Genomic DNA, 16165 nt, shown 5'->3' with positions numbered 1-16165 from the left:
TGGGCCAGCTGCTGGAGCCCATTCGGGGAGACCAGGGAGCTGTGGGGAGCTGAAGACTCTTCACCTGCCCTGGGCGGAGTCAGGAGGGCAGAGACATGGGCCAGGGACTGCTCTCAGGTCCGCCCCACCCCGGCCCATTTTTATTCGGCCCATTTTTTGAGAGAGAGTTTCAATTTTATTAGCATTTGAAAGAAAATAAAATTCTGTTTTCAAAAAGTCCAAACACTCCTGTTCTTTCTACAAAAGGATTTAGTTCTCAATGCAGTCTTTTTAAATTAAATACCTCTTACAAAGTCTTCAGCTTAAATAATTAGAGTTGTTTTTTTGGAGTTGGTTGAGGGTTAGCTTGTGCACTGCCAATAATTAATTACCCATCACTATAAATATTCTACATGTAAATGGTTCTTACTCTAGATTAGCAAGGTCACTAGATTCCATATTGGTACATAAAGCATTTTACCATTTACACAGCAATGACATTAAGAGCTTTGCATTTAGCTAACATATTTGCAGGTATGCATTTCACAAAGGTATCTGTCATTTCAACATTTAAGAAGTAAACAAAAGTTTAAAACATGTTTTTCTCTACAACAGGGGTCGGCAACCTTTCAGAAGTGGTGTGCCGAGTCTTCATTTATTCACTCTAATTTAAGGTTTTGCGTGCCGGTAATACATTTTAACGTTTTTAGAAGGTCTCTTTCTATAAGTCTATATTATGTAACTAAACTAGTGTATGTAAAGAAAACAAGGTTTTCAAAATATTTAAGAAGCGTCATTTAAAATTAAATTAAAATGCTGATCTTACGCCACCAGCCTGCTCAGCTCACTGCCAGCCTGGGGTTCTGTTCACCTAGCCCCCCCACCCCCCCCCACCCCCGGAGCACTGCTTTACGGCGTTATATTCTAATTCATGTTATATCGGGGTAGAGGTGTATATTATTATAATTCCAAGCATCCTGGCTATAACATTCTTCTAGCTATAGCTTAATATTCAGTAAAAATGCAAACAAGTTTTCATTATGTACAAAATATTAAGTTATAATAATTATATAAATCTCATTTTTGCTTCAATATTGAGGTCTCTCCCACACAATATGTACCACAGCTCAAAACCTCAGTAACAAACTGAACTGCAACCCATATCTTCCCTCTAATCTTCATGCACATGTCGAGCAAGTAAGTAAAGATGTGCAAGAAAACATCTTGGGCTGTATTCATATGTGCCCATAGCAAAACTATCCTGCATGCTGTTGGAGATTTCTTAACTACATGTGCTACTTACTGGCCATATAATCCATGAATTCATTACAGCCGTACCTGCCCACATTGCACAATAAAGGTCTAGAAATCCCTCTGATTACTGTGGCTCTGCAAGCCAAGTGATGGAATCAAAGCTTGTGTATCAGGCAGTCTGTCTAAGGTAGCCACATGAATCTCTAACAGTTCTTCCATTCATTAAAAGCTCTCATTCATGAAACTGAATATTTCTCAGTAGTCTGAATTTAGGATTTCAGTATTTTAACTAAAACTTACTATTCATAAATTATTTCCTTTATTTCCTAGGAAGGAAATAAAGTATATTACATTTTATTTGATTAGAAATGTTGTTTTGACACTATCAAGATGTGTCAAGTGAATCAGAGTCCATTTCTGAGTTGCACATCATTTTACTTAGGTTTTAAAGAGGAGGCAATTATATTGGCAGGTGTCAGAGTTAGACAGTGAGGAAGTGAATGATTTTTAAAAGCTTAAGCAGAGCTTGCCAAGACAGAGGCTGATTTCCGTGGTCCCCAAGGGACACTACATTTCCAAAGCATGGAGAAACCAATTCCCCTTTTGGAACAGTTTTTCTTGTCTCTTCTTCTCTGACTGGTGTCGTTATTGTTGCTATGGTGAATAAATGAATGCTTTATGATGCCACTGGAAAAGTCAGCATTGACGTCTTTTGCAAACAGCTAATAGTCCGCCCCCATACCTTTTTTATGAGTGTAGTCTGTCTGGCTAATTGTGCAAGCTAATTTAAAATGTTTCTCAATGTAAGCCACCTTTTGTGAACCTTTCATTAAAAAGCCTGTCTATTGAATTGTCAGGAATACTGAAGAATGTATCTACCAACATGCAGCTAAAAATAAAATATATAGCAGTCTGTTGAAAGAAAAAGTGGCTTGAAGAAAAAAATCGGGCCTATGTAACAATAGGTCATTTATTTAAGTCATAAAGTATTTTTTCTGAAAAATTTGCTTTTCATATTGAGTGGATTTCTCTTGAAGACAGAGTTATGTAGCAATACAGAATAGCCCTTCTCAAGCTCATGAGTAACAGTTATTATTGAATTGTATTTTGCATCATTCCTGCAACACAGGCTGCTTCCTCTCAGACGCTTGTGATTTAAGTTTTTTTCTAGAGACTGCAGTACCACCTTATCTATCTGGGAGATGCTTATGGTGTCTTATTATGTACTGGAACTGACTTTGGTGCTGCATTACTCCTCTCATGTCTGGCAAAAAATGGAAGAATTAGATTGTGAAAAAGATAATAGCATTGAATGCTAGGTACTGAAATTAAACGTAAATTATGTGTAATGATTTATAAAATAAGACTTTTCATCTAGGTTGAAAGACACTGCAGCAAAGAATATTGAAGGGGTGAAATAAATGGTTGATACTCGGTTATCCCCTTTCAACAAAACAAGCACATTGTTGATGGTAACATGCCAAGAGATACAAGGGGGACTGGAAGAAGAAAATGGGAGAAGGGCAGTTTGAACACCCCACTAACTTAATGCCACTTTCTTTGTATTCAAAACACAAACCATTCTCAAGTGTTTTCTTGGTTGACTAAGGAGTTTCAGTGTATTCCACAGTGTAAATGAAAAGAAGCCACATGTATTGAAAACCTGTGGTGTGTATTTTATTGGGAACTATTTTTAAAAAGAGCTTCAGTGCAACCTTTTTATCAATTGCTGGCAGATAAAAGAGATGTTTTTTCTTGCATTTGGTAACATCTGTATGTGCAGCTCACATTTTATTCTCTCACTCATCAAAAATATATTCTATACTGTGTTGCTTTAGGGGCACAGCCAGCGACGAAATGTGCAATTTCTACATTATGTATTACATGGAGGCCAAACATGCTGTTTCATACATGACCTGTACACAGAATATAAACCCAGATATGTTCAGAAACATTCCACAGGAGGCAAATATTCCTATTCCAGTGAAGTCTGATATGATCATGATGACACATGGACATCATCATGAAGGTAAAAAAAAAAAAAGTCTGAAATTTTGTTTACTCTTCGTTTGTTATATGAGACACATGCTTAACTATGCAATTTGTATATAAAGATTTTTATAAGAATCTAGATATGTTCTTTTGACATTTATGAAATGCATAGGTCTGAGATGCAGTTGTTAATAACTGCTGATTTGTTGGTAGCAGTGATTTGTGGAAGTTTGCTTTATTAGTCTTTTATCCACTTCTTTGTTCAGGATTGCCATGTTTCCTTCCTCCCATGGTCCAGCCATAGTTTTATCATTATATTACATGGCCACCTGTGCAACTAAGGTGTCTCGCAGTCTTTCCAAAGTGTCACATCCTATATTGCCCATTAGAAGTGTTTAGTACTGTAGTTTCCCTGTCCCATTTGCTGCGTGGTTCAATACATCACTTCCATGATATTTTAAGCTTCTGCTGGTTGACATGAGAGAGCCCAAAGGTTTTACCACACATCTGAGCTCTCTCATACATTGCACCAGCTCTAGACTGTGTGTCAGGCATTCATAAATAAGGATGTGTTGTCTGCTGGGTTAGAACATAGACTAGAAGCCAGATATCCTAGGTTCTGTTTCCAGCTACCAGTTCATTGTAGTCCTGATCTGGAATCCATTGAATTCAGTAAGAGTCTTCTGTAGAAAGTAGTTTTAAACTCTCTCTGACTTGCACATTTTCAAAATTGGTGTAATGCCAATCTATCTCTTAAAGTTTTTGTGAAACTTAATGTTTGTAAAGCATTTCCATCCTATGATCTGAAAATAATATATTGTAATGTCACTGGCTCTTCCTGCTTTAATTTTAGAATACTTAATTGTAGTGGTCAGTTGTATGAAACTTAATATATTATGTTTTAATAATCTCACACATGTATATCAAAGTACTAGTGCTTTGTCTGTTTTTCCCAAGCAATAGAAACATAGAAAACAAATGCTTGAATTCACTAAAAAAAATGTATAGGAAAATGTTAAATTCAGTCCATATACAGAGATTATTGGTATATTCTTAACCTTCTTTAGAAACCAAGAAAACAGATGATAGTTCTTCACTGAAGCAGCCAAAAAGAGAAGAGGAAGAGGTTTTGGATCAGGGTATGTATAATGAACTCTAACCATATTAAAAAAAAAAAAGAAGTGATTCATTAACTTAAATCACTGGTAAACCACATCCTGATCATATTCTATATAAATTAATGTGTTAGTATTGTTCTTTCCTTTTATCATCTAAAATGTAATGCATTCTTTACAACTATGTTGCTGTGCTTTATATAATGAATAATTCAGGAGGAATTGGTCAATTACCGGTCTCCAGCCTTGCAGGTAAAATTCATTAGTGCAATTTAATCTCATTAGATTTCTCTGTTTCTGGTTTAATTTGCGTAACACCATTCTAATTTATCTGTCTATTCATGGTGCCGTACCATGGGTTCACAGGACTGGTGGTTGTCCTACAGAATGATAATTCAATAACTGTTCTATTATATTTTTATTTCTTTAATATGAAAGTATATTTTAAATTAACTATCTGTATGTGATCTATTAGAAAAGCATTTGAACAAAATCAGGGAAATTAAGAGTTAAAATTTACAAGGGTATATAAATTTACAATTTATAGTTCAAGGGAGTACTATCTTGTGCCTTGTATTGATGCAATATGTAATGAGTTAAGCATAGTGTAACAGGGTTAATACTGAGCCTCTTTTTGCTATATTTAAATTGACAAATTTAAAATTATGTACCAGTGTATTTCATATACATGGTTTGCAAAACATCTGCTATGAATTTTGTTCCTTTGTAATGCTTCTCAGAAGATACTGCATCACATCAGCCATTGAAAGGTATATTAAAATTTGGCAGTATTTCTGGTTCATTTGGACCAAATCTAATACCAGTTCACCTGTTAAGAATATTGATTTGATATTACATTTTCCCAAGGAGACACTATGATGTCAGTTTCAGAGTAACAGCCGTGTTAGTCTGTATCCGCAAAAAGAAGAACAGGAGTACTTGTGGCACCTTAGAGACTAACAAATTTATTAGAGCATAAGCTTTCGTGGACTACAGCCCACTTCTTCGGATGCATATAGAATGGAACATATAATGAGGAGATATATATACACACATACAGAGAGCATAAACAGGTGGGAGTTGTCTTACCAACTCTGAGAGGCCAATTAATTAAGAGGAAAAAAAAAAAAAAAAAAAACTTTTGAAGTGATAATCAAGCTAGCAGAGTACAGACAGTGTGATAAGAAGTGTGAGAGTACTTACAAGGGGAGATAGTCAACGTTTGTAATGGCTCAGCCATTCCCAGTCCTTATTCAAACCGGAGTTGATTGTGTCTAGTTTGCATATCAATTCTAGCTCTGTAGTCTCTCTTTGGAGTCTGTTTTTGAAGTTTTTCTGTTGTAATATAGCCACCCGCAGGTCTGTCACTGAATGACCAGACAGGTTAAAGTGTTCTCCCACTGGTTTTTGAGTATTTTGATTCCTGATGTCAGATTTGTGTCCATTAATTCTTTTGCGTAGAGACTGTCCGGTTTGGCCAATGTACATGGCAGAGGGGCATTGCTGGCACATGATGGCATAGATCACATTGGTAGATGTGCAGGTGAACGAGCCCCTGATGGTATGGCTGATGTGATTAGGTCCTATGATGATGTCACTTGAATAGATATGTGGACAGAGTTGGCATCGGGGTTTGTTGCTTGGGAAAAACAGACAAAGCACTAGTAAATACTCACCAGCAACCACACATCACTGAACAAAACCACTAACCCAGGAACCTATCCTTGTAACAAACCCCGATGCCAACTCTGTCCACATATCTATTCAAGTGACATCATCATAGGACCTAATCACATCAGCCGGACAGTCTCTACGCAAAAGAATTAATGGACACAAATCTGACATCAGGAATCAAAATACTCAAAAACCAGTGGGAGAACACTTTAACCTGTCTGGTCATTCAGTGACAGACCTGCGGGTGGCTATATTACAACAGAAAAACTTCAAAAACAGACTCCAAAGAGAGACTACAGAGCTAGAATTGATATGCAAACTAGACACAATCAACTCCGGTTTGAATAAGGACTGGGAATGGCTGAGCCATTACAAACGTTGACTATCTCCCCTTGTAAGTACTCTCACACTTCTTATCACACTGTCTGTACTCTGCTAGCTTGATTATCACTTCAAAAGTTTTTTTTTTTTTTTTTTTTTTTTTTTTTCCTCTTAATTAATTGGCCTCTCAGAGTTGGTAAGACAACTCCCACCTGTTTATGCTCTCTGTATGTGTGTATATATATCTCCTCATTATATGTTCCATTCTATATGCATCCGAAGAAGTGGGCTGTAGTCCACGAAAGCTTATGCTCTAATAAATTTGTTAGTCTCTAAGGTGCCACAAGTACTCCTGTTCTTCTTTATGATGTCAGTGAAGTTTGATGCATTTTTACTTGAATTTAGCTGGTCTTTACAATTTGGAAGTGCACAGTAAGACATAAGTGGAACTGGTAGATTATTGTAATGAGTTAAGAGTGTCAGAGTTAATTTTATGTTAAAGGATGAGATTTTCAAAAGTGCACTCAGCATTAGCCTTACTCTGGTGCCATTAAAGACCATGGTAAAACTCCCTTTGACTTTGGTGGGTACAGAGTTAGGCCATAGCTAAGAGCTTTTGAGTACCTCATCCAAAGTGGTAAATTTACCACATGCACAAAAACCACTTTGTAAAGTTAAATAAATCAAATCACTAAAAGTTACAAATAAATAAAAAATTGGAATTCAGAAAATCATAAGTTTTAGAGCAACTTGACTAAAAGTACTTTAAATTACTAAAGCCTGTTTTTACAATTGTGTATTTAAAACACATCTTAAAGTAGGTCTACAGTGGAGTTGGCCTTGTCATTTCCAGCTCAAGGAAACATCCCCACAATAAATCTGATCAAGCTTGCGTACTAAATATCAAACCTAGCCACAGTGGCACGAGCCACGAGATGGATTAGCCACCCGAGTGTGTGCGTAGGGCTTCCGATAGGATCATACTGGGGAGGCTAGTCCATCCTGCCACTCGCACTGCTGCAGGTACACTTCTATTTTAAATGTGCAAGCAGTGTCAGAGCTAGCACAGGTATTTCTACCTGAAGTGAAAATTACACTTCTGTCTCCAGAGTAGATGTACCATTAGTCTACTCCAGATGTATATTTCTATAAAGTAGTAAATTTACACTGATGGTTCTTATTTGATGTTCCAGTCCAATACCAAATAAATCAGTCATTTTGTAAACACCGAACAAGATTTACTATGAGAAGCAATTTGTACCTTGGTCATGGGCCACATTAGCAATGAGTACTATAATATTTAGGAAGGTTTTGTTTTCTGTTTGTTTGATCGCATTCAGTAATGTTCAAAACACATTTATTTTTCTTAAAGATATGGTTTGAAACACTTCCAGTTGTTTTCAAAGAACAATATCTGCAATGCAGTCTTGTTTGCTATTAGACCACTATTTGGTGTGCACATCTTCATCTAACTTGTTTCTATGGAAACTGGATCTCCGTTGTATTGTCCGTTTGAAGTTAGCTGTGTTTTAAGACATCAAAACCCTTGAACAGTCTAGATTAGGGAATTTTGTTTTGTATTTTTAAATGTTGATTGGGTCACAGTCTCCTCTCATTCACTCCACTTTTACACCATTATAGCTTCATTGACTTCAGTGGAGTTATTCCTTTTTACACAGGTACCACGAAGGGAGAATCAGACCCACTGATTTTGCTTTTTGTCTTTAAGATTTTTCCTCTTCCTAGCAGCTGTTGAGTGTTGGTATAAATCATGTGTTTCTTTGTATTTATAAGCCATTGCTACAGTGATTACAATCACATAGAAATTATATCAAAATAGGCGCTAACAGAGGAGAGAGAATTCCACAGTTCTTTGCAAACCACACAGTCAGAGATGTCTGTGGACACAAAAGCATATCAACTCATGTTCACAAAAGACTGGCTCAGGCTAGTAAGGTGTATGAAGAAACCAGGGAACTGAAGGTGGCCTATTAAATTGCATGCAGTTATGAGTGTCCTTTTTTTAAAATAAATTAGGCCCTTAAATTGGTCAGAGAATAGTTCCTTAGTGATAACTTATCCTTAATAATCTTTATTACTTATTGGAGAAGCATTTAAAAATACCGACACATGTTTGAAATAGCTTTCTGATTTATTAATGTAAAACTTTGCATTCTTTATGAATCTTTGTAACATATCAACTCCACTTTCCCCTTTTTACTTTCCGGTATTTAGAGTAGACACCATAATTGTCTCAAAGAATGAGATATTAAATAATGTGCAAAATATATTTGCAGCTCCAGGGTAGGTCAGGAGAACAAAGTAGGTAATAGCTGCTATTAAATCAATGTATTAGTCTCAAAACACGATTTCCAAAGTCTCAAAATCCCCCATATGAAAGTATCTTTCAACCCAGAAAGTTTTTGTAAAATCATTACCTATATTGTACCAGTATATCGAATACCACATTATCCACCCTGATCATTCATTGAAATTTGGTTTGTCTGTGAAAATTATTACACATCTCCATGATGTAAAATTTATTTTATTGTGAGTTCAGTGGTATGGCTGCAACCTTTTGAGAGTCGTGCTGCCTTGAGCCAATAGAAGCCAGATGTTTTGTGAAGGTGAGGGGAGGTCAGGAAAGGGGGAGGAAGAGTTAAAGAAGCTATATTATGTGTTCTTTGAAGGGGATTACACATTCTGCCCTTTCATAGTGGAGGAAAGGGTTCATATTGGTGGTTACCTGAGGGGAAAATGGTTAGCACAGTATCAGTGTAGCTTGAGACAAAAATGACAAAGCAACAGCGGTGCTTTAAAATTCTTCTTTAGACAATTGACGCTTTTTTATAAGTAACTTGATCTCAGAGTCAGAATAATTAATATTTGTTTCTTTTGCTATACTGGAAGCATCTGGGGAAAAAACAGAAATAAATTAAATTCTGCCATCCTTACTCATGATAAATAGTACCTTATTCAGTTTGTAAACCCATTGAAATAAATGTTACTGAGCACAGAGAAAAACACTACTCACTGTGTGAAGATGCCAGAATTAGATCCTTTAAATGGAAAATAAAGATTTTTAATAGAGTTTAGCTTAATGAAACTGACTTCACTTCATTGATTTTTAGCACAATCATGCAAATACGTGGTGGGGGGTGGGTGGAAGGAATCTTTATTTTTGTATAAACATTATGTTTACATAAAACAATATACTGGATATTCTGATTTAGACATGATCACAGACTTGAGTGCTTTCTGCTATTACTGAAGCAGAGCTAGTACTATACCTTTTCCCTGTCATAGGGGAAAGTAAAAGCAAATAATTGTTACTCAGATTTTTTTTGTCTGTTCTAGAGTAACTTTGACAAATTGGATACAACATATATAGTACTGAGAACACTATTATCTGTTCATACCATTCACCATAGTGTCTATTAGGCATCTCCTCTCCCCTTGTGGAAAAAGACCTTAATGTGTTTCATTCCGTTTGTTCAAAACCGTCCCTGCTGTAGTCTTTGTGGCACAGTATAATCAATCTTTCTACTCAAAGGTTAACACAAACTGCTGTATTCCCAAGACACAGAGGATATGACAAAAATATAATTTGTAGAGGGAAAACACTGTATGACCTCTGGTAGTGAAAGGTCTTCAAACACCTTCTGTGAAACAGAATAATTTAACAAGTGGTTTTATGCTAACTAAAATGAATTACTATTGACATCTTTAATCAAACAAAAAGAGGGGAACTGGAGTGCACAGAAGTTGTAATAATTTTCACTAAAAGAATAAAAGGAATATAGGCATGAAATTTCTGTTCTCTTACAAGATTCTCTAATGTAGTAGCTGGCATGTTGTGGATACTCCAATGACTACATAATTGATCAAAATCATTTTAATAGCATTAATTTTTCTTTATAAGTATCTTTAACTAGTATTTGATTAGATGCTTATATGTATGTTCACATACACCTCTACCCCGGTATAACACTGTCCTCGGGAGCCAAAAAATCTTACTGCATTATAGGTGAAACCGCGTTATATCGAACTTGCTTTGATCCACCGGAGCACGCAGCCCCGCCCCCCCCGGAGCGCTGCTTTACCGCGTTATATCTGAATTCGTGTTATATCAGGTCATGTTATATCGGGGTAGAGGTGTAATAAAAACATAGGAATGACATATTGGGTCAGACCAATGGTCCAGCTAACCCAGTATCCTGTCTTCTGACAGTGGCAAGAGCCAGATACTTCAGAAGGAATTAATAGAACAGAACAATTTGAGTGATCCATCTCCTGTCATCCAGTTCCAGCTTTTGGCAGTCAGAGGTTTAGGGACACCTGAACATGGGGGTGTGTCATCTTTCTAATAGCCATTGATGGATGTATCCTCCATACCCTCTACTTCTTTTATGTATGTAGTTACATCTTTGGCCTTCACAACATCCCTGGCAATGAGTTCCACAGGTTGACTGTGCAGTGTGTGAAGACATACTTCCTTAGTTTGATTTTAAACCTGCTGCCTATTAATTTCATTGGGTGACTCCTGGTTCTTGTGTTATGCAAAGGGATAAAGAACACTTCCTTATTCACTTTCTAAACACCATTCATGATTTTATACACCTCTTTCATGATTTTATACATCTCTTTCATGTCCCCTTTTAGTTATCTCTTTTCAAAGCTGAACAGTCCCAGTCTTTTTAATCTCTCCTCAGATGGAAGCTGTTCCATACCCTTATCATTTTTATTGCCCTTCTCTGTACTTTTTCCAGTTCTAATATATCTTTGTTGAGATGGGGCAACCAAAACTGCACACAGTATTCAAGGTTCAGGGGTACTATGGATTTATATAATGGCATTATAAACCTATTTATAATCTGTTTCTTTCCTAATGGTTCTTAACATTCTGTGAGCTCTTTTGACTGCTGCTGAACGTTGAGCAGATATTTTCAGAGAACTATCCATCATGACTCCAAGGTCTCTTTCTTGAGTGGTAACAGCTAATTTAGACCCCACTATTTTATATGTATAGTTGGAATTATATTTTCCAATGTGCATTACTTTGCACTTATCAACACTGAATTTTATCTGCCATTTTGTTGCCCGGTCACCCAGTTTTGTGGGATCCCTTTGTAACTCTTCACAGTCAGATTTGGACTTAATTTTCCTGAATAATTTTGTATCATCTTTGAACTTTGCCACCTCAATGTTTACCCCTTTTCCCAGACCATTTCTGAATATGTTGAACAGCAGTGGTCCCAGTACAGATTCTTGGAGGACCCCACTATTTACCTGTCTCCACTCTGAAGACCTTTTATTCCACCAACCATTTATTCCTACTCTTTGTTTCTGATCTTTTAATCAGTTACTGATACTGAGAGGACCTTTCTTCTTATCCCATGACTGCCTACTTTGGTGAAGGTTACCTTATCAAAGGCTTTGTGAAAGTCAAGTACACTCTATCCACGGGATCAAACTTATCTACAGTTTGTTGACCCCTCAAGGAATTCTAATAGATTGGTGAGGCATGAGTTCCCTTTACAAAAGACATGTTTACTCTTCCCCAACATATTGTGTTGGTCTGTGTGTCTGATAATTCTACTCTTTACTATGGTTTCAACCAGTTTGCCTGGTGCTGAAGTTAGGCTTACTGGCCTGTAATTGCCAGGATTGCCTATGGAGCCTTTCTTAAAAATCAGTGTTGCATTAGCTATCCTCCAGTCATCTGGTACTGAGACTGATTTAAGTGATAGCTTACATACCACAGTTAATAGTTCTGAAATTGCAGAACTCTTAGGTGAATACCATCTGGTTCTGGTGACTTATTACTGTTTAATGTATCAATTTTTCCAAAACCAAATCTACTGATGCCTCGATCTGAGAGAATTCCTCAGATTTGTCACCTAGAAAGAATGGCTCAGGTATGAGAAACTCCATACTCTGCAGTGAAGACTGATGCAGAGAATTCACTTAGGTTCTCTGCAATGGCCTTGTCTTCCTTGAGTGCTCTTTTACCACCATTCGTGTCCAGTGGCCCCACTGATTGTTTGGCAGACTTCCTGCTTCTGTTGTACTTAAAAAAATATGTGCTGTTCATTTTTGTGCCTTTAGCTAGTTGGTCTTCAAATTATGTTTTTGGCCTGCCTAATTATACTTTTACACTTGATTTGCCAGAGTTTATGTTCCTTTCTATTTTAATTAGTAGGATTTTACTTTCAATTTTTAAAAGATGTCTTTTTGTGTCTAACTGCCTCTTTTACTGCATTGTTGCCATGGTGACATTTTTTGGTCCTCTTACTGCTTTTTTTTTGGTGGGGTGGGGAGGGGAGGACGACATATAGTTTGAGCCTCTATTGTAGTGCTTTTAGGAAGTTTCCATGCAGCTTACAGGCATTTCACTCTTGTGAATTTTCCTTTTAATTTCCATTTAACTATGCTCCTTATGTTCTCCTTTTTCAAGTTAAATGCTACTGTGGGAATTTCTTTGGTGTGTCGTCATCCCCCCTCTTCCCTCCCCCCAAGGATGTTCAATTTAATTACATTATGGTTGCTATTACCAAGCAGTTCAACTATATGCACTTCTTGGACCAGACCCTGTGCACCACTTAGGACTAAATCAAGAATTGCCACTCCCCTTGTGGGTTCCAGGACTCCAAGAAGCAATCATTAATGGTGTTTAGAAATTTTATCTCTACATCCCATCCTGAGGTGACATGTTCCGAGTTAATATGGGGATAGTTGAAATCCCCAATTATTATTGGGTTTTCTGGTTTTGTAGCCTCTCTAATCTCCCTGAGCCTCTCACAGTCACCATCACCATCCTGGTCAGGTAGTTGGTAGTGTATCCCTACTGCTATATTGTTATTATTCAAGCATGGAATTTCTGACCAAAGAGATTCTGTGGTACTGTTTGAATCATTTAAGTTTTTTACTATATTCGACTCTATGCTTTCTTTCACATATAGTGGCTACTCCGCTACCAGCATGACCTACTCTGTCATTCCTATATATTTTGTACCCTGGTATTACCATATCCCAATGATTATCATCAGTCCACCAAGTTTCTGTGTTGCATATTATATCAATATCCTTATTTAATACCAGGCACTCCAAGTTTACCCATCTTCGTATTTAGACTTCTAGCATTTATATACGAGCATTTTCATGTGATGTAATTGAATAGGACTCTTTCACTTGACTGTTTCTCCTCAGTTCCTACCTCAGTTCCATTAACAACTTCTATCCTCTTCTTTTTACTAGGTCATATATTATCCCCTTCAATAAATCCTTCCCTCAGGGATGACTCTGTCCAAACCGTGTGTTCCTCGACACCTGTTGGCTTTCCCCAGCCCTTAGTTTAAAAAAGCAGCAAGGTATAGCTTACTTATTGAACTCATCTATGAACTCAAATTCTGAATACTCTAGAAAGCTGTAGGAAGCCTGCTGAATGACAGTTACAGAATTTATTTCCTAACAACAGAATAGTCAGATATAGGTGATAGTTTATCAAACTGCCACGGCTTGGATTACAAATTCAAAGCTCATGATTTGAGGCCATCCCTGTAGTAATGGGAAGCTCTCATTTTGTGTGCATCCGATTTAATCACAAAGGGAAAAGTTTCCTTTGAAACAGTGTGTCCTGAAAGAAGAAGAACAAAAAGTAGAAAATATTTGATCTAGGAGTCCAGTATGGGTGTCAAAATATTGTTGTGAAAAAATCTTTCACTGGAAAAGCTACTGTGAACTGTTAATTGATTTATAGTAAATACACCAGAGAGACTGAGGGAAAACATTAGATTAGTTATGGTTTTGTTGCAGAATAATAGACATATATAAAGGAAAGAATTTTTTTCATTTTAGTAATCCGTATTAATGTTTAATGGGCACCGACAGTTTTTAAAAAAAGAGCCCCAGTGTCTGGCCTAAGGAATTTAGAATCTAGTACTGTAAATATTTCATACGTATAGTACCTCTTATCCTACACCTTATTTTCCCCACAGGACTCCTGCCTCATTCAGTGCACAGGCTGGACCTGCTCTGGGACTGAACCAGGGTTGTGTAGTGAAGGACACTGTTGTCTGTAGGACCCCGCTTCATTTGTTGCAGAAGTTGGAAGGTGTGTAGTGAATAAGGCAGAGAATTGCAGGGAGAGAAAGAACAGTCTCATGGCTAAGGCAGTTCTGTGCCACCCTCGAGAATTGGATTGTATCCCTGCCTCTGCCACAGAGTTCCTGTGAGATGCTGGGCAAGTCACATAAACCAGATTTTTCATAGATGGTCACTAATTTTGTGTTCCTCACACTAACTCTGTGTTCTGGTGCCCAACATGAAACATCTGGGGCCAAATTTGCACAAGTGCTGAGCCCTTACAACTGCAGTTGAAACGATTGGACTTGCGCTTTGAACATATTCTGTTTTATATAATGATAAGTATTCTGAAAAATCAGGGTCTAGTGTTTTAAGTTGACCACCCAAAATTAGTGGATACTTTTTTTTTTTTTTTTTTTTTGCCAATTTTGGTCTTAATCATTCTGTACCTCAGTTCTCCATCTGTAAAATAGTGATAGTAATACCCCCTAATCTCACAGGTATGCTGTGCAGATAGTCATTAATGTTTGTGAAACATTCATACAATGGTGAGACACCCAGAACGAAATTAATAATTTTTTATTCAATTAGGGTTTGGATAGTGTGCAGTAAATTAGTCTTGGGGCCACACGCTAAATGAGGAGGGTACAGAGAGATATTGAATAGCTACTCATTCACAGAATGACGCAGGGGTCCTATGGAAAAATAACATGCGATCATATAATTAAAGACTGTATCATAAGGCACATGGGGGACGAATTAAGATAGCACAAGCAATCTTAATTCTGACATTTCCTAACTTTTCAGTGCTTGACTTAAATGCAATCTTAAAATATTTTAACGTATTTTTTGTATATAATGCTTGCGCACAATGGTATTTTGGAACTGCTAGAAATACATTGTTCAGGCTACCTGAACTTCTTAGTGCAGTCCTGGATCTTACAAATGATGTAGCAGAGGAAGAACTCAATGGCACTATTACTTAGAGACAGCCTGGATCAGGGGCAAAGGAGACGAGAGAGACGCTCAATATAGTATAGAGGCGACAAATCGGATGACAGGGAGAATAGTGGAATTATTGATACTGATGCAGAAAGTGGGAGGCTTGGAAGGGAAGAGAAAGTTCAGGTTCCACCATTCTAAACCTGAGTTGATCTGAGACACCTGAATGAAATGATGGAGAGAGAGGTGTAGGTCTGAGAGGCTGAGGGATTTTAGGGGTCTTCGGTCTAGAGGTGATATCTGAGGTCCCCTAGATAGAGTATGGGGAAAAATGGGGAGGAGGACTGATCTAACTCTGAGGAGGTGGAGCCACTGAAAAATGCTGGAGTTAGAGGAGGAGGAGAACCAGGACTTTACATAATGGTATTATGCTAAAAAATGAGATGCAGATTGACAATGCTGAAAGTGCTGCTGGAAGACAAAAACAGAGAATCCTTTTATTAGATCAGAAGGAGGTTGTTGATGGCCTTGGCAAATGCCATTTCAGTGTAGTAGAAAGGGGAGAAACCAGATTGCCAGTGAGAGAATTAGAGCAGAGAAAGTCATGGGAGTGGGACTAGACTGCATATTCCAGGAGCAGAGAAAGAATAATAAAACAAGTACTCAGTTTAAATGGGATGTTTCAGGGCTTGTCTACACTGGCAAGTTTCTGCGCGGTAAAGCAGCTTTTTGCACTCAAACTGCAGATGTGTACATGCTGCCAAGCCAGTTTGTGTGCAGAAATTCCTCAGTTGCATCACTGC

At 37.4% G+C, this 16165-nt stretch overlaps 1 protein-coding gene across 7 annotated transcripts in view; it reads left to right on the top strand.

Annotated features, from left to right (window-relative positions):
- Positions 1-16165, top strand: part of PAM (peptidylglycine alpha-amidating monooxygenase) — a 233852-nt gene that overhangs the window by 173258 nt on the left and 44429 nt on the right. For all 7 annotated transcript variants that reach the window (XM_054032538.1, XM_054032536.1, XM_054032535.1 and 4 more), the window contains exons 13-14: positions 3072-3262; positions 4293-4364. In XM_054032538.1, the coding sequence (XP_053888513.1) occupies positions 3072-3262; positions 4293-4364 (263 nt within the window). The remainder of the gene's footprint in view (positions 1-3071; positions 3263-4292; positions 4365-16165) is intronic.

Source organism: Malaclemys terrapin, chromosome 6 (assembly GCF_027887155.1).
Source record: "Malaclemys terrapin pileata isolate rMalTer1 chromosome 6, rMalTer1.hap1, whole genome shotgun sequence".
Taxonomy (NCBI): domain Eukaryota; kingdom Metazoa; phylum Chordata; order Testudines; family Emydidae; genus Malaclemys; species Malaclemys terrapin.
This window is presented reverse-complemented; position numbering and strand designations above follow the sequence as displayed.